Source organism: Bacillus rossius, chromosome 18 (genome assembly GCF_032445375.1).
Source record: "Bacillus rossius redtenbacheri isolate Brsri chromosome 18, Brsri_v3, whole genome shotgun sequence".
Lineage (NCBI taxonomy): Eukaryota > Metazoa > Arthropoda > Insecta > Phasmatodea > Bacillidae > Bacillus > Bacillus rossius.
Genome location: NC_086345.1, coordinates 5,978,218 through 5,997,903, shown reverse-complemented (window position 1 = coordinate 5,997,903; position 19,686 = coordinate 5,978,218). Strand labels below are relative to the sequence as shown.

The 19,686-nt window shown below is 39.5% G+C and overlaps 1 protein-coding gene across 1 annotated transcript in view; it reads right to left on the bottom strand.

Annotated features, from left to right (window-relative positions):
• The window catches only part of LOC134541439 (ataxin-1-like), a 194,879-nt gene that overhangs the window by 15,762 nt on the left and 159,431 nt on the right, over window positions 1-19,686 (bottom strand). The window contains exon 3 of the mRNA XM_063384899.1: window positions 17,469-17,783. Coding sequence (XP_063240969.1) covers window positions 17,469-17,783 — 315 coding nt within the window. The remainder of the gene's footprint in view (window positions 1-17,468; window positions 17,784-19,686) is intronic.

Below are 19,686 nucleotides of genomic sequence, written 5' to 3'. Positions count from 1 at the left end.
TTTGCTTGGGCACTTAGGGTTACTTCCTGTTTACTTGGGCACTTAGGGTTACTTCCTGTTTGCTTGGGCACTTAGGGTTACTTCCTGTTTACTTGGGCACTTAGGGTTACTTCCTGTTTACTTGGGCACTTAGGGTTGCTTCCTGTTTGCTTGGGCACTTAGGGTTGCTTCCTGTTTGCTTGGGCACTTAGGGTTACTTCCTGTTTACTTGGGCACTTAGGGTTACTTCCTGTTTGCTTGGGCACTTAGGGTTGCTTCCTGTTTGCTTGGGCACTTAGGGTTACTTCCTGTTTGCTTGGGCACTTAGGGTTACTTCCTGTTTACTTGGGCACTTAGGGTTGCTTCCTGTTTGCTTGGGCACTTAGGGTTGCTTCCTGTTTGCTTGGGCACTTAGGGTTACTTCCTGTTTACTTGGGCACTTAGGGTTACTTCCTGTTTGCTTGGGCACTTAGGGTTACTTCCTGTTTACTTGGGCACTTAGGGTTGCTTCCTGTTTGCTTGGGCACTTAGGGTTACTTCCTGTTTACTTGGGCACTTAGGGTTACTTCCTGTTTGCTTGGGCACTTAGGGTTACTTCCTGTTTACTTGGGCACTTAGGGTTACTTCCTGTTTACTTGGGCACTTAGGGTTACTTCCTGTTTACTTGGGCACTTAGGGTTACTTCCTGTTTGCTTGGGCACTTAGGGTTGCTTCCTGTTTGCTTGGGCACTTAGGGTTGCTTCCTGTTTGCTTGGGCACTTAGGGTTACTTCCTGTTTGCTTGGGCTTTTAGGGTTACTTCCTGTTTGCTTGGGCACTTAGGGTACCTTCCTGTTTGCTTGGGCACTTAGGTTTGCTTCCTGTTTGCTTGGGCACTTAGGGTTGCTTCCTGTTTGCTTGGGCACTTAGGGTTGCTTCCTGTTTGCTTGGGCACTTAGGGTTACTTCCTGTTTGCTTGGGCACTTAGGGTTACTTCCTGTTTGCTTGGGCACTTAGGGTTACTTCCTGTTTGCTTGGGCACTTAGGGTTGCTTCCTGTTTGCTAGGGCACTTAGGGTTGCTTCCTGTTTGCTTGGGCACTTAGGGTTACTTCCTGTTTGCTTGGGCACTTAGGGTACCTTCCTGTTTGCTTGGGCACTTAGGGTTGCTTCCTGCTTGCTTGGGCACTTAGGGTTGCTTCCTGTTTGCTTGGGCACTTAGGGTTGCTTCCTGTTTGCTTGGGCACTTAGGGTTACTTCCTGTTTGCTTGGGCACTTAGGGTTACTTCCTGTTTGCTTGGGCACTTAGGGTACCTTCTTGTTTGCTTGGGCACTTAGGGTTGCTTCTTGTTTGCTTGGGCACTTAAAGTTACATTTCCGTAATTATTTTTTTAAGGGTTAGATCTGAAACACGGACGCAACGTAAAATCAGTTCCATTTTAAAAAGTAACTCTCAAGTGTATTTTTTTTAATTGAGCAGTTTTTACAATGTGTTTTAAATACCATTGTACTGTATACTGATGATTTTTTTAAAGTTATAATTCTTTAGGCACGTAATGAAAAAATTATGAGAGTGAATATTTACAATGCGGGCGCAGCATTCAACGAAATTTTCGAAGGATTGAAAAAAATGCTTCATAAAAGTAAAAATTATATATGTGCTTTCTAATCTTATACTTTAGTGTTTGATATTCAATACTGGTATAGATGAATCAAAACTTTTATTGTGAATATTAGAATACCAAATGTTTTTATAAACTTTTTCAAGTGTATTTCAATATGGTTTAATTTTCCTTATGCATAATTTATTTGCTTTATAAAATTTAAATTGGTACGTTATTATTTAATAAATAATTAATATTAATTATAATAAACCTTAGATATTTTGAATTATATTCATTATTCATTAATTAACTTTATACGCATGTTTATATTAATATTGAATGCTGGGTTTTAATTTTTATCATTTTATTGAACTTATACTTTAAGAAACGTATTTATAATATCCCTACTTCAGTGATTTATTACTTTATTTCTATTAATTATTCACATACAAAATTAAAGTGAGATTTTTACTAAGCCAATAAGTACAACTTCTAACGCGCGTACATAAGTACACGCACCCATTATTTTTCTTCGGTTGTCCTTTTCAAACCACATTGACTGAGGTTGGATTAAAGACGTGCTCTATGGCTGGGACGCTCTGTCGCTTCGCTGCTCTATGGAGCCTCCTGGAAGCGCGCGCTCCGGGTCAAGGACCCAGCATGCCTTGCGCTGCCTTGAGCGCTGCAGCCTTGCCCTCCACGCCGCTCGCAAGGTCGCGGGCCTCCCCCTCCACCCCTGCTCTACCCCTCCGCTACCCCCTCCACCTCCACTCGGGGCCGCGCCGCGCATGCGCGGGAATCCCACCACGCGAGAGTAGCGGCAGGAACGCTACTCGCTGCAACTGGCTGCAGCACGCCTGTTCCGTAGTGATGGGCAGAACGGTTCTTTTGACCGAATCGGTTCTTTTGGATCAGTTCCGTGAAATGACTCGTTCAGAACGATTCGTTCATCTCGGTCAATTCGTTCTTTTCTGTGTATGGGATCTGGCTCGTTCATCCTTTAGAGTATTAGGTACGTGTTTTTGTATTTGAATTTGAACATTGCTTTCCGTAGCCAGTGAATCACAGTTGCGTATATGAAACAAGATTATTTATATTTTATTACTTTTTAAGTAACAAATATTAATATATAGGCTATTTACACTCTACTGACAGTAAAGTGTTTACATGTAGACCAACACATTTAGAGAAGAAAAGACAAAAATTTAATACTACTACTGCGATTCAGTATGAATAGAAACAAATGAAGTACATTAATTAACCCAAAAATGGTAAGTGTGAACATTTGTAGTTACTTTCCCTGTTATTTTTAATTCATACGGTTTTTTTTAAGTTTTTTATTTCCAAATTTGTGAATGTGAAAAAGCAATTTTAAACCACTACTTAAAGTTGACATTTTCAGGTATAGATACTTTTCATGTTACCCTATTTTATTTGATCAGTTATCGTTTGCTCTTGTGAACATGCGCACGCTGTGATTACTAATTCTTCAGACTCCTGACGTCATGAATCATTTCACGAACGAATCAGACCAGGCGCGTGACCGGTTCTCTCATCTCGTTCTCTCGTTCTCTCCGCGTTTTCGTTCTTCCGAATATTTCAAGGTACCGGCTCTCAAAGAGCCGGTTCTTTACATCGCGAACGAATCGCAAGATTTCGTTCTCTCAAAGATTCGTTCTTTTTGAACGAATCGTTCACGAACGACCCATCACGCCTGTTCCGGGGCCGGCGGCTCGCTCGGACCCGGAGCGAGCGTCACGGCGCGCGTGCGGGAACACACGCCGTACCGCAGTCATTTGCATTTATAGTACTCAACTTCGTTAAACACTTACCAGTGTGCTAAACAAATTATAATTAGTTTTTCTAGTTAAAAAAATTGGTTTAGTTGTAAAGTCGGTTTACAGACGATAGTTTAACGTGACGTCATAACAAAACATTGATGAAATGATTGCATATTTTATGAATAAAATTGAATCATTTTTATTTTAATAATAAAGGAATAAATACTTGAAATTATACTGGTAATCAGATTTTTAAAATGCAAGAATAATTAACCTTTATTGCCGAAATTGTTGTTGTAATAAGCAATGAAAACCACATGTTTTTTCTTGAGAAAAGAAAGTTTTTGTTCATAATACTTTGTTCTTTAAGTCGATTGTTTGATGATTTCGTTAAAACAAGTTCTAAATGCATACCTATGAATGTAATTAAATACCTACATGAAACACACATGCCTAGTTAGTGTGAGAGACAAGCTCGCGGCAACATGTGCAAACCGGCTTTGAAACGCAATTCCCGCCGCTCCTGTGTATGAGACGTGTCCAGTGATAATGGGGAGGAAAAACGTTATTGTATCCCTCTAAGGATTATAACTGTCCTTCAAAATAAATCCTAATGTAACCTTATGTAGCCAAACTGCTGTGAATTTGTAATTCTATCTTTCCTTGTTGATATGTAAACATCGCTATACGGCAATTGGTAGAAGTACTTTCGTGATAGAAGTATTTTTTTTTTCAATCTCTTGCAGAAATGGCTCATCTTATCAATAAATTGCTTCAGACAAAAATTTTGATAAAAAATTATAAGATTTCCAAACAATTTGAACGGATTCGATTTTGTCCTTACAAAGTGAGTTATGAATTTTTTTTCTTCGTACACGTTTTTTTTTCCCTTCCATTGCAGTTATGGCTAATTGTATAATAATTGCTTCAGACAATAGTTTTAGAAAATATTTATATGGTTTACAAACAATTTGAACGGACTTAATAATGTGCATATTAAAGGAGTTTTTTTTCAACCCCTGTTATTTTTCACCTCTTGCAGTAGTGGTTGGTCATATAAAAATATTTTCGGAGTAATTTGTAGATAATATTATTTTTTTTATAATGAAACTAAATTGATTTACTAGTGTATAAGTTATGGATGTGAAGTTATGTAATGTTATGAATTTTTTTAATTTTTAAACCCAATTTTTTCAACCCCTTGAAGCAATGGTTCGTCTTGTCAGATATTGTTTCAGACAAAAAATTGAGATAAAATACGTTCAAACTGATGTGATTTTTTTTTTCCATATTATGAGAGTTAACAGAGATTTCTTAGTTTTTTTTTTCTTTCAAAAAAACCTTCCCAATTTCTACACCTTTGGTCGGAAATTGTCCATTAACAAACTCGATCGAGATTTTCCACCAGTTCATTTTATGTATCAGTTTGGAAGTGATTTGTGAAAAATAGCGACAGTTTTCGTGTCCACAAAATTGTGATATATATATATATATACACATACATATACACACACACTTTTGAGTTGACGATGGTTTTGGAGTCCACGAAAAGAAAATTTATGTAAAAATATTTTCCGAAAGTCTCACCATGGCAACGGCTACAATAGGTAGTGTTTATTGAAGTCTACCTAAAATATAACAGTGTGTCGTTGCCTGTCTTTTGACGGAGGCGTGGCTGATCGTTCATTGGTTGTATATTCTTGGGTAGTGATTGGCGGATTGCTCTCCGCCGCTCTGCTCGTCAGCTCGGCTGTCTTGTTGAAAGTCTAAATACGCGCAGGAACACAAGTGAAGGACATTGCACGCACATTACTGCGTACCGACAACATCCACTTTATCATAATACCCTTCGATCAACCAGCTGTAATGGGCTTATGAATTTTTACGGTTTTCAAACACAATCTTGTTTTGCTGTCAAATATCACTTACTATCCTTCATACTATATTTCAGCAAAAGCACAATGAAAGTAGCCTAAAAATAGCAATTACAGTTCTCCTTGGCGTAAAGAGGCACTTTTGACGTGACGTCTAATAAATCGATGAACGCCGACTGCACGCACGAAAAAGTGTCCCGTTACACACATTGGCCCGTTACGCTATGTCCCGTTACGCTCGTACGCTTGCGCCGCATCTATCTCTCTTCCACTCGATTGGAACCATCGATTTGACTTTTTCGAGGCACATTAAACTTGAAACACTCCCATTCGTTTCCTACTTTTCCTATCATCGTCCTTTCCTGAACAGAATAACACAGATTGGAAGAAGTTAAATAGCAAACATGTAAAAAAGTTATAGTTAAAATAATATCTTCGTTAAAGTAATAAACATATATGAATTAATGAGTGCAAATAAAATTAAATATATCAATTAAATTGTAGATTTCCTTTCACTCCTTTGTATCCATACAAAATAGTGATAATTCAATAAAAATGATTCAATTTTATTCATAAAAGTATGCAATCATTTCATCAATGTTTTGTTACGACGTCACGTTAAACTATCGTCCGTAAACCGACTTTACAGACAACCAATTTTTTTTTAGTTTATTTTTCTACCCGCGTGTTGTTTAGACAGAGAAAGAGGTATATTTTAATGTGATTTCCCTACTCACCGCACAACGGTGCCACAAGATTGACGAGGCGATTACACTGCCATCTCGTGTTAGGCAGGCCAACTAACTAACTTTAAAAGTGCACAACATTTTTTCTTATGGCGTGGCGACTTCTGCAATTATTATGGGAAGCCTACGATGTACATTCTGTATTGCACAGACCCGAATACTCACGTTGGCAAGCCTTCTTTCAACAGCCAAACGCCCGATCGTGCATCTTCGGTTTTTTTTGTTCATTGTAAATGAATAAATATACAATTCATGATAACTAATGGTCAATTAGGTTAGGTTAGCTACATTATAAATACTTTAAAACATTGTGGACGGTTGATTTGGTTAGGATAGCTACATTAAAAATACTGTGAAATCATGTAAACAAAAAAAGCGAGCATGAACTTCGGGGAACTTCGGGTTTGGCTCTCTCGACTGTGAAAAGAAGGCTTGCCAACGTGAGTATTCGGGTCTGTGCAATACAGAATGTACATCGTAGGCTTCCCAATTATTATTTATATTCAATGGCGGAAGTAAACGAACATCATATGGTGAGTTGGGTACCTACTACTGCGCCAAGCTACTACATGCAGTAGAGTTAGGTTTCGAAACAGATCTCTCTAGTCCACCCGGTCGCGCATTACGTAATTCTCCAGTGTCTACATCGCCGTAACTGCACTATCGCAACCACATCATTTTCTAGGCGACCTTAACACTTTTTGAAGTGAAACCTTGTTACTAGAGACCGGAAAAATTAGCGGGTTCAATGACCTCCAGGACAGACTCCAATATCCTCTACACAATCGGGCAAATGCCAACTGTTCATTGGCTGTTGACTTGTTAGACGTCTCGACTGGGTGGCCTGTGATTCGACACTTCTATGAGTGAGGGTCTATAATTGGCCCTCAGTCCTCCAGATTAACAGTGAACCAATGACAGAAGCAGCGCCAAGGTATAATTATTTGAATTTTAGCAAAACACGAAATGAACCCGCGAATTTTTCAGGTCTCTACTTGTTACAGCCAGTACAGTAATATCATAATCATAGGGTAACGGTAACGGAGTTATCGTGTGTAACGTACGTAACGAATCTCAATGGCAGCAGCGGCTCGTAATTTCGTATACTTTCCAATATTTTTTGTAAACGTTTACATACTTTCTCATACTTCTGCGTACGTTCGCATACTTTTTTTTCTTCGATACTCACGTATTTCTACGCATTGCAACAAGCATGCAGCTGTTTCTTAAAACTTTAAACGTAAAAAAATTAACATTCAACTTTTAATGTTTTGTATTGTCGACTGTGTACGATTTTAAAGTACACGGTTGCAATAAGTACATTTATTATTTTTCCACAAAATATACCAATTTGATTACCCCTACTGGAGTAATATTAGTTAAATAATTAAAATATACGCATCAAAACGTTATGAACGTCATTTTTTAATAAACCTGTTTTTCGGCTGCTAAGTAATTAAAGTTATAAGTACATTTTATGTTTTAAATGAATTATGTTAGTAAAGTCTATATAATACCCAATATTACATTAGGCTTTATATTAATGTTTGAAGAAAGTTCTACCTAAATAGCTTCAATGGCTCCAGAGATAATAAGCTAACAATATAACATAAGGAAAGTAGGTTTTTTTAAATTCCAATTTAGTTTAGATTTACCTGTAAACTAATTTAGAAGAATTCGATATTCAAGACTAAATTCCCGTTACAACTTTGTTTAATTTAATACAGATAAGTATTATTTTAATTTCTCGAATTGTATAAGGAGCTAGTCTTAGTTCTCGCTAGAGATGCGCAACTTCTAACCTCGGCAACGAGAACATTCATGTGTTCCCATGTTGCAAACACACTCATAGCACGAAACAAGACATGAAATTTAACTTGGAAAATTATTTAAAATAATGCCGGGCGTGATTAGTATACGCAAATTGTGTTTTCAACTACACTTATTGACGGGGATCACACGTCGTTTCCGCACCCGCCGATATACAGTGTGTCCATCATCACAAACATTAATAACATGAAAACTACAAATGCTAGCAAAATGCGGTATGGGCGGACGTTTGTAGCGTAGCGTGCTAAGTTTTTCTTTGTGTGTATGTTTGAGGTAGGTGGTGTGTGAAGAGTGAAAGGCACAATGACCTCCATGCAAGAAAAGGTTCAATGTGTTCTGTGTAGTGGCGTAGCCAGGATTTGTGTATGGGGGGTGTTAAGAAGCGTATTAAAGCGGGGGGTCCGGGGGTCCTCCCAAGGTTAGTAGAAGGGGAGGTTGCCTCAGACGCGCGCGCATCTTTCTGCGCAGGCAGCGAAGTGACGTCACGTGCAGTCCACCGCCTCGACCTTGCTCCCGTCCCGTCCCCCAGTCAAGACGCGCGCGCTTTCACAAATTTATCTTTCCGTCCCGACAAAACTGGACACACTGTCATAGAGGCGATCTCATGACACGCGTACTTATAGTTTCATCTTCATGTGCACGACGAATTCAGCTACTTTATGTGTACCTCGCGTGTGTGTTTAGAGTTTTATTTCCTAGCCTGATAAACGTCAACTTGTGCAGTGTTCGGCGTTTGAACGAATATTTTATAACATTAATGCAGCTTCAATACTAGTTTGCTGTGTGGTAAAATGCCCGGGACTGGGTGTGCTGTAGCTGTTTGTAAAAATCGTCGTGAAAAAACAAAAAACGTCATATACCACAGATTTCCAAAAGAAATTGTGTTCAAAAGCCAATGGGTGCAACGCTGCAAACGACAAGATAAATTCAATCCTGATACGTCTTATGTTTGTTCCGATCATTTTATGGTCGAGGACTATGAAAGAGATCTACAGGCTGAACTGTTAAAAACTGAACCGAAGAAAGTTTTGAAGAAATCTGCTGTACCATCTCTAAAATTGTTGTCTAAGGATCATATTCACCGGGAGGATACACATTCTGTAGAACGTAATTCTCGGTACAATTCAAGACAAAACAAAAAAATTGCAACAGAGCTGATAAAAGAACCGCAAGAAATAAGTGTAATTGAATCTAGCAGCCTCAGTGCTAGAAATAAGGTAGAAAATAAAGAAGAAAATCTGAAAAAAGAAAATGAAATTCTGAAACATAAAATATTACTTTTAGAAAATAAACTTCTCTCAGACGCCAAAAATATTAAAAAATTAAAGAAAGAAAATAATAACCTGAAGAGAAAGAATGTAAAAGATTCTAAAGAATCAAAAAAATGTTTCCAAGTGCTGTCGTCGTTGTTTACGAAAAATCAAATAGGGTTGCTTCTTGGAATAAGGAAACATGTGAAGTGGACTAATGAAGAAATATCTTTGGCGTTCACATTAAGGTACCTAAGTAAACGTTGCTATCTTTTTCTGAAGAAAAAAATGAATATCCCTTTGCCAGGTATATCCACGCTTCAGAGGTGGGCGTCATCTTTGGAAATGCGTGAGGGCCTACTTTAGCACATGTTTCAGTATCTTGAAGGTGCCGGATCAAAACTGATTGATAAAGAACGCATAGCAGTCCTGCAATTTGACGAAGTTAAAGTAAAGAGAACTCTGGAATACGATGTGAAAAAAGATGAAGTTGTCGGACCTTTTTCATACATGCAAGTTGTAATGGCTCGAGGCTTGTTTTCTAAATGGAAGCAGCCACTTTACATAAATTTTGACACAAAAATGACGAAAGATATTCTTCTGTCAATTATTGACAAGCTTCGTGGTGCAGGATACGTGGTGAAAGCCATAGTAAGTGATCTTGGGGGAGGAAATGTAGGCCTATGGAGGGAAATGGGAATTAGTACAGACAAGACATTTTTTAACCACCCTAGTGCAGAAACCGAGAAAATTTATGTGTTTGCTGATCCGCCACATCTTTTGAAACTCATCAGGAATTGGTTTTTGAATACAGGGTTCAATTTACCTGGTAACATACACATTAATAAAGGACCAGTCGAAGCCCTTATAAATGCAGAAGAATCCTCAGATCTCAAAATATGCCACAAACTAACAAAGACACATATATCGATGGAAAAAACGCAGCGGCAGAATGTAAGGAAAGCAAGTGCATTATTGTCACGAACCACTGCTATCGCTTTGAAAACTAAAATGCCCGGAATGGACAAGAATGTGGCACAAGCAACTGCAGACTTTATTCTCCTGTGTGACCAATGGTTTGACACCATGAACTGTTATATACCCCGTAATATTGGCGAACCATCCCGAAAAGCATACGGCCAAGAATTAACTGCTCAAGACGAAATTTTAAACAAAATGATTGAAACAATAAGTAAATTGCGTTGCTGCGGGAAAAAAACTATGCAACTTTTCCAGAAAGGTGTCATTGTGTCTACGAAATCATTACAGCTTCTTTACAGAGATTTAAAACTGACATATGGTATTAGTTACATATTGACCCATCGTATTAATCAAGACATTATTGAAAATTTGTTTTCGCAGATTCGCACCCGTGGAGGATTAAACGATCATCCCACGCCTTTAGATGCACTATACCGCCTGAGGATGATAATTTTAGGGGAAAACCAAGGTGTGCTACGGACGAACACAAATACGACCGCTGCTTCAGATGACACGGAATTTGTGGCAAGCAAAGTGCTTAAACTTAGTGGTCTTTTTGATTTAGTAAGTGAAACTGAAAAATCAAAAACAAATTTTCTTAAAGAAGAAGGCAAGTCTGAAGGAAACGTAACTGCGGATGATATCATTACAACACAAACAGAATTTAAATTTTCTACCGATTTAGAAGAAAATGCTTTTGAATACCTTTGTGGTTGGGTGGCAAAAAAACTCAAATCAGAGTTCTCCTACTTAGAAAGTAGCAATGAGGCGAATACTCTAATACCAACTGCATCATCCTGGGTCAAGCATCTGTCTTATGGGGGATTGTGTATACCGTCTGAACTATGGTTACGTCAAGCAAAGCAGCTTGAGTGTGAATTCCAAAATTATCATGGTAAAGAACTTCTAAAAGGCCCAGGCGTCGTGACGAAATTGGTGGATAAGATTGCTCCTTCCTTAAATAATATTCCAAAGAAAATTATCAGAGCCTTTGTTCTTCAAAGAACATTCATAAGGATGAAGTGTCTTTCAGAAGAATCCCGAAAATCTACCAAGAGAACTTCTGGTGCCATGTCAGACGACGGGAGGAAAAAAAATTAAAAAATACAAAAAAATTGTTACATGAAGTACTTAGGCATTTAAGAACTGAATTTGTATGCTGCATTAAATAGCTGACTTCTTAAGTGACATTCGGAATATTTTATTAGGTCTAGTTTTGATCAGGATGACCGAATTTTTATTTATATGGTGCATTATCAACTAAACAATTTTTTTAAGTTACACGTGTGTTAAAGCAATCTCTCAAAAACTTAATGCTAAATGATTTTTTTTTAAATTTAAATTTTTTATTTTCCAAGAGTAAAGAAATAATCCGACATCGGAAACTACGGACGATCAATGAGCTAGCCAAATATGCAACGGTTGCAATGTTTGGTGAGTACCCGAGATATTTTATTGTTTCCACATATGCTTGTTTTTTTTTTTTTTTTTTGTATTTCTTGCAATGTACTCACAATCAGTGATGTGAAATGGTTTTTTATGTACATAATAATTTTTGTGCTTATCATATTAATGGAATCTGTTTTTCGCGTGTTAACTTACTTTATTACGTTTTTTTTGGGGGGGGGGGGGATAATATTTATAATAATAGCAGCCATATCAGTATTAGACGGAGTATAAAAATAATGGAACAATTATGGAAGGGTCGTTGTAATAGTGTTAACAACGTGTTCGATCTATGAGTTTATTTGAAGACGCGACACTTGCTGCTGTGGCCGGACGCGGCAGACAGATAACGGGCAGGCAGGCAGCTGCGGGACTGCTAGTGACGTCACCCACCCTCGGCCGGCTGGCTACACAGCGCTTACGGGACCGAGGCAACCTCCCTCCACTAACCTTGGGTCCTCCCCCGGGAAAATTGGGATTTGAAGGTGTAAAAAAGTGCTATTTTAGCAGTTTTCGGTTCTTAAATTTAAATATTGTAATGGTAAAAATTGTATTAATTTTAATATGAAATTTGTTTGAGTGATGAATAAGAAATTTAATTAAAGATTTGGTGCTGGGGGGGGGGGTGAACCCCTAAAACCCCTCCTGGCTACGCCCCTGGTTCTGTGGTATCACGAGAGCAGGTCGCCTGTTACGGTTCAGCGCAATTTCCGAAGGGAGTATGGACGTCTACCACCTGATCACAAGACCATAGAAGCTTGGTGTGAGACATTTAAAGAGACTGGTAGTGTGGGCTACCTTCCACGAGCAGTTCGTCCTTCTGTAACACGCTGTTCAAGAAGCATTCCAACGTCAACTATCGAATCATTCAATTTACAGAGCGACTTGAAAAAAAAAAAAAAAGTACTATACCCCGGCTTTGGACCTGATTTTCGACACGGAAATACTGCCCGTCTTGTTAACATTTACTAAACAGTTAACTCTATAAAGTCTTTCTTTGTCTTTGTGAGCTTTGGTTAGCGCCATCCACCACAGATGGCAGCACCGTTGGTTACACATTTACGTTCCGTGCGACTTCCGTTCCATTAACGAAATTACTCCCACAAAAATGCTGTGTAGGTACCGAGAGCTGAAAAGTTACTCGTTAAAAAAATCCGAAGGCAGCGATAAGAATTCAGGAGTACAAAAGAAAAACAGTGATAAAAATTATATTTTAAAAACTTACGTTGTATGAACTAAAAAAAAATCTTTTAATTAAAGTAATTTGTTTAAAAGCGAAAGAATGAACTACAATTCCGTATAACGTAATACTTTTTAATAAGCTTTAACAAAGAGTCAAGTCGGCACGTGGCGGCGTACTGGTTCGAGGTTATTGTTGTGCACCGCGCCACGGGAGTATATTCGCAAGGAAATGGCGTTCTTACAAGTACGTATTATTTTAATTACTAGTGTAAATCAGTATATTTAAACAGTGTTGTATGAGTATTGTTTTAGCTGTGTAACTAAATATGTATTGCTGGTATGATACTTTTCACGCTTTAGTTTGACATTGGTAATTATTTGTCATGAGTTATTATTTGATCAACTAAATCACACACCGTATTATAGTTATGAGCCCACGAGCGTGTAAATATTTCGAGTCCAACAGAGAATATACTAGTTAAAAGAAATTCAAACCAATATCGTGCGTGGAATATTATTAATTTATACCATCTGAAACCTTTATTATCAATATGGTCTCGTGGCTGTGTGGTTAGCATGGATGACTTCCGATCCAAAGTTTTTCGGTTGAAATCTCGGCAGCTATGATTTTTTTTTGTACTTGTTAAAATAAATACGGCGCACGCAACATTTCAAAAGTAATAAATATATTTGAATTAATGAATGCAAATAAAAGTAAATTTATTAATTAAATTGTACATTTCATTTCACTCCTTTGTATCCATACAAAATAGTGATAATTCAATAAAATTGATTCAATTTTATTCATAAAAGTATGCAGAGGTAGATTTTATCATACAAAAGATAGAAAATTTTAAAAAAATTCTTCCTCAAAGAATATAACATTTTTAATGCCTAAATGGTTTGGTTGCAAAAACCTATTACGGCTCAGTCTCAGGCCGAATATGATATTTCCTTTTCTTCTGGATCAATGATTTCATCAATGTTTTGTTATGACGTAGTCACGTTAAACTATCGTCCGTAAACCGACTTTACAGACAACCAATTTCTTTTAAGTCATCAATATTGTACACATTATATCACATAAGTCAAAACAATGTCAATCTAAATCTGTACGCTGTGCTCCACGACAGCAAAAATAAATAAATAAATAAATAAAAGTTTTAAATCTGTCTCCAAAAGCCGCACTAAACCTTCTGTTTAATCATGAATCCTTTATTTTGAAGCCCACCCCACTGATCTCTCAACATGTATTGGGTGCTCCAGTTCACGAACAGTAGATTGTTCAGCTACCATTTTACCACATCATATGTGAGATTGACCTACAGGAACTGTACGGCATTTCATAGAACATTTCGAAATTATGAATGAGAGAAACGCTTAATGTGTATTTGCAACTTAATATATTAGTTTTTTGTACAGTTATTTATATTATATCCATCCATAATTGTATAGATTTTTTTATTCTTAACACGAATTTAATCTCTTAGGTAATTCCAGACATTTATTAAGTGTATTCATGTGTTATTTATCCTAAAGACAAATAAAGTTGCTTTATACAAACAGTGTGTACATTTTTATGTACTAAATTCAACAAAAACTCATCAATATTTAAATTTTTTTACAAGTTCCATCAAGATAAATTTAGGCAAAATCTTACAAAACACGGTTAAAACTTTTCACACGAATGTTTAAAAAAAATTATGAATTTTGAAATAAAAATAAATAAAACTAGAATAAAACCAAACTAAGAAATATCAATCTTGCCTTCACTTTAATTATATAATAGTACTTAACATGCAATTATAACCCGAGAAAAACGTAAGGCAATGGGATTATTTGGATCAAAATAAGAAGAAAAAATTTCACCTATTCTATTAAAAGCTGAGACTCAATTTCACGTATGCGAGCTTGTGGATGAAGTTGTTAATGGAAGCGCTAGAAGATTTTACTAAATACATTTAACATATCTCATGTGATATAAATTCAAAATTTGTAAGGGAAGTATTTTCTGTGAATTAATTGTGCTGATGTAGTTTTCGATGTTCGTTTTTTAAGATCTGGGGGAGGGGGGGATAATTGCAACTCTGTGAATGTTGTGATGAATCGCGGCATGCAAAAACCACTTCACCATTCTATATGAGAACTAGCGACATATGTTGCTTAGTCTCGGGAATAGTAGAAATTTAGAACTTTGTTTCACGTGGGGCTATGTGAAACGTTTTTGGTGGGGCTACTTGAATCACACTGAATTATTCCTGCGTTTTTTCTTTATATATATCCTCTAAGATTTTAAGGTGTATGGAAACGAAATTTAGTAAAAATATATATATAATATCTAAACACAATTTTTAAAAACCTTTAAAAGAAAAAAAAAAGTATATTACTGTTACAAAATAAACATAAATCAAATTTATTTGATTTCATGTTTAATTTATTAATTGCAATATTGTTTGTAGATAATGTAAAATTGAATATTTCAAATTTTGGAAACAAATCTTCAATAATTACTACTAATGCATAAAGATAAAATTAACCATTTTGATGTTTCACGGCGGTATATTTAACGAATTTCTTTCTTTTTTTCAAGTGGGGAGGAATTATGAGTGTGACAATGCCTACTTGCAGTGGACTGAAGAAAGAATGAATCAAGAAAAAAGGGTTCTTATTGGCCATTAAGTACGAGAGGTGCAAAAACGCATCTCAATGTTCCATACAATAATCTTCAGAGCAGAAAGTAGTTTTCGATTGATGCTCAACAAACAGACAGAAACTTTAAAAACTATACTTGTTAGTTCTCAATAATGTATATATTCATTTCCAATAGTTTTCTTTTTAATAATTTCATCCAATGTACAAACTTTTTTTCGTCGGAACAGTTTTATTATTAATATAGATGCCGAGTAGTGCGAGAGTGTTGTGCCTGTGGCTGCCGTAGCGAAGCGCGGGTACATCAGCTGGTGTCAGTCTCCAGGTAGCCACTCATGATACACGGCCTCCTATTGGCTATAGCGCGAGCCTCGCCGTGGAGACAATCGTAACTGGGAGACAATCGTAACTGCGAAACTGAATTATATAGAGACCTGCAAAATTCGCGGATTCATTGACCTCTAGGTTAGACTCCACAGTCCTTTAAATACTCGCGGAAATGACACCTGTTCATTGGCTACTGACGCGTGAGACGTCTCAACTAGGTTGTCAGTAATTCGGCACTTTCTTGGTTTAGTGTTTCCCATTGGCTCACAGTTCCCCGGATAAAATGTGGGCCAATCGCAGAAGCGGTACGAAGGTATAGTTGTTTTATGCTAGCCTATCGCGAAATGAATCCGCGAATTTTGCATGTCTCTATAGAATTAAATATACAAGTAGGGGGAGCACATCAGTTCTGCCCCTTCAAGGTCATGTGGGTGTGGATCAAAGTAAGGGGGGGGGGGGGATCATGACTTGAAAGAGGGGCAAAACTTATGTGTTACCCCTATTGGCATCATAATAATAATGCAAAAATTATGTTTGTTGTCAACCTTTTAATATAATTTTTCTTCTGATTGCATGTATGTGGGCCCACACTGCATAGTGAGATGACTAGTGTCGCGTACCCTCGCGCGCAAAACCCTTGGGCCGCAGATTCTGCGGAATTTACCTTGTGAATCCCTACAGATTTGAATCCTCACTGGAAATTTTATATAGTATATAATAATGTTCCAGTATTCAGATGCAGTAATACAGGGCGCTTGGTCGGTAAACACTACCTCTGCGAAGCCAGCTACAAAACGAAATGCTCGTATAGTTGAGTTTGGACAAGGAATACATGAGGTATAGTCGTGCAGTTGAGTTTGGACGAGGACGACATGAGGTATAGTCCTGCAGTTGAGTTTGGACGAGGACGACATGGGGTATAGTCGTGCAGTTGAGTCTGGACAAGGACGACATGAGGTATAGTCGTGCAGTCGAGTCTGGACGAGGACGACATGAGGTACAGTCGTGCAGTCGAGTCTGGACGAGGACGACATGAGGTATAGTACCGTGCAGTTGAGTCTGGACAAGGACGACATGAGGTACAGTCGTGCAGTTGAGTCTGGACGAGGACAACATGAGGTACAGTCGTGCAGTCGAGTCTGGACGAGGACGACATGAGGTATAGTACTGTGCAGTTGAGTCTGGACAAGGACGACATGAGGTACAGTCGTGCAGTTGAGTCTGGACGAGGACGACATGAGGTATAGTCGTGCAGTCGAGTCTGGACGAGGACGACATGAGGTACAGTCGTGCAGTCGAGTCTGGACGAGGACGACATGAGGTATAGTACCGTGCAGTTGAGTCTGGACAAGGACGACATGAGGTACAGTCGTGCAGTTGAGTCTGGACGAGGACAACATGAGGTACAGTCGTGCAGTCGAGTCTGGACAAGGACGACATGGGGTATAGCCGTGCAGTTGAGTCTGGACAAGGACGACATGAGGTATAGTCGTGCAGTCGAGTCTGGACGAGGACCACATGAGGTACAGTCGTGCAGTCGAGTCTGGACGAGGACGACATGAGGTATAGTACCGTGCAGTTCAGTCTGGACAAGGACGACATGAGGTACAGTCGTGCAGTTGAGTCTGGACGAGGACAACATGAGGTACAGTCGTGCAGTCGAGTCTGGACGAGGACGACATGAGGTATAGTACTGTGCAGTTGAGTCTGGACAAGGACGACATGAGGTACAGTCGTGCAGTTGAGTCTGGACGAGGACAACATGAGGTACAGTCGTGCAGTTGAGTCTGGACGAGGACGACACGAGGTATAGTACCGTGCAGTGGAGTGGACGGGGACCCACCTGAGCGCGCGGCGGGTCGCCCTGGCTGAGCGTGAGCGCCAGCCGCGCCGTGCCCTGCACCGGGTCCTGCTGGATGCGCAGCACCGTGCTGGGGTCCAGCTTCACGCTCGCGCTGTGCTCGGCCGACCGCACGAAGTCCTCGGTGCGCAGGTCCTCCACCCTCTTGAGCTCGCCGCTGGCCAGCTGCACCAGCGACCCCCGCGAGAAGTTGGCGGGCAGCACCGCGGAGCAGCCCGCCGGCGAGGACGAGGTCCCGGGCGCTCCGCCCCGGGTCAGGATGCGGTGCTTCAGCGATCCCTCCTTGCCGCAGGGCACCTGCGAGCCGCGCGCGTCACTGCCTGCCCACGTGGCCTCAACACATTCTCTACACATCTCCAAGTGTTAGTATCTGAACACGTGGCCTCACTTGAGTTACTACCTCCACTCTTTTCCTCATATCTCCAAGTGTTAGTATCTGAACACGTGGCCTCACTTGAGTTACTACCTCCACTCTCTTCCTCGCATCTCCAAGTGTTAGTGTCTGAACACGTGGCCACACTCGAGTTACTACCTCCACTCTCTTCCTCACATCTCCAAGTGTTAGTGTCTGAACACGTGGCCACACTCGAGTTACTACCTCCACTCTCTTCCTCACATCTCCAAGTGTTAGTGTCTGAACACCTGGACACACTCGAGTTACTACCTCCACTCTCTTCCTCACATCTCCAAGTGTTAGTGTCTGAACACCTGGCCACACTCGAGTTACTACCTCCACTCTCTTCCTCACATCTCCAAGTGTTAGTGTCTGAACACCTGGCCACACTCGAGTTACTACCTCCACTCTCTTCCTCACATCTCCAAGTGTTAGTGTCTGAACACCTGGACACACTCGAGTTACTACCTCCACTCTCTTCCTCACATCTCCAAGTGTTAGTGTCTGAACACGTGGCCACACTCGAGTTACTACCTCCACTCTCTTCCTCACATCTCCAAGTGTTAGTGTCTGAACACGTGGCCACACTCGAGTTACTACCTCCACTCTCTTCCTCACATCTCCAAGTGTTAGTGTCTGAACACGTGGCCACACTCGAGTTACTACCTCCACTCTCTTCCTCACATCTCCAAGTGTTAGTGTCTGAACACCTGGCCACACTCGAGTTACTACCTCCACTCTCTTCCTCACATCTCCAAGTGTTAGTGTCTGAACACGTGGCCACACTCGAGTTACTACCTCCACTCTCTTCCTCACATCTCCAAGTGTTAGTGTCTGAACACGTGGCCACACTCGAGTTACTAACTCCACTCTCTTCCTCACATCTCCAAGTGTTAGTGTCTGAACACGTGGCCTCACTTGAGTTACTACCTCTACTCTCTTCCTCACATCTCCAAGTGTTAGTGTCTGAACACGTGGCCACACTCGAGTCACTACCTCTACTCTCTTCCCCACATCTCCAAGTGTTAGTGTCTGAACACGTGGCCACGCTTCAGTTACTACCTCCACTCTCTCCCCATATCTCCAAGTGTTAGTGTCTGAACACGTGGCCACGCTTCAGTTACTACATCCACTCTCTATCTCATATCATGAAGTGTTAGTATCTGAACACGTGGCCACACTCGAGTTACTACCTCCACTCTCTTCCTCATATCTCCAATTGTTAGTAACTGAACACGTGGCCACGCTTGAGTTACTATCTCCACTCTCTAGCTCATATCATGAAGTGTTATTATTATTAACCATGGGCGTCGCAACTGGGGGGGGGGGACGGGGGGGACACGTCCCCCCCCCAATAATAAGTCTTCATTTTCGTCTCCTCCAATAATATATTTAGTTTCGTAGTTATATCAAAAATATGATTTCTGTGATATAAACCATATGTTGCGCATGGTGCATTTAGTCCAATCGTGGTAATGTGAGCACTGTGTTTTTACAAATTTGTTCTCTGGAAATATTTTATTATAAAAATATAAATTTATATTGCAACCAACTATAATTAGAATATCTAGAAAAGAAAAATGCCTAAAAACCACCTTTTTGCACCTTCAAACCCAAAATTTTCCCGGAGGAAGAGCCCTGGAATCCTGTTTTTTTTTTTTTTACAGGGGATGGATATTCCTCAACAACTAAATCAATTGCAGTCCCCCCCAAAAATATATATCCTTGCGACGCCCATGTTATTAACACATGCATGGTCAACCACGTGGCTTCAAAACATACTCTCAAGCCGTGGGTGTGCTCCAC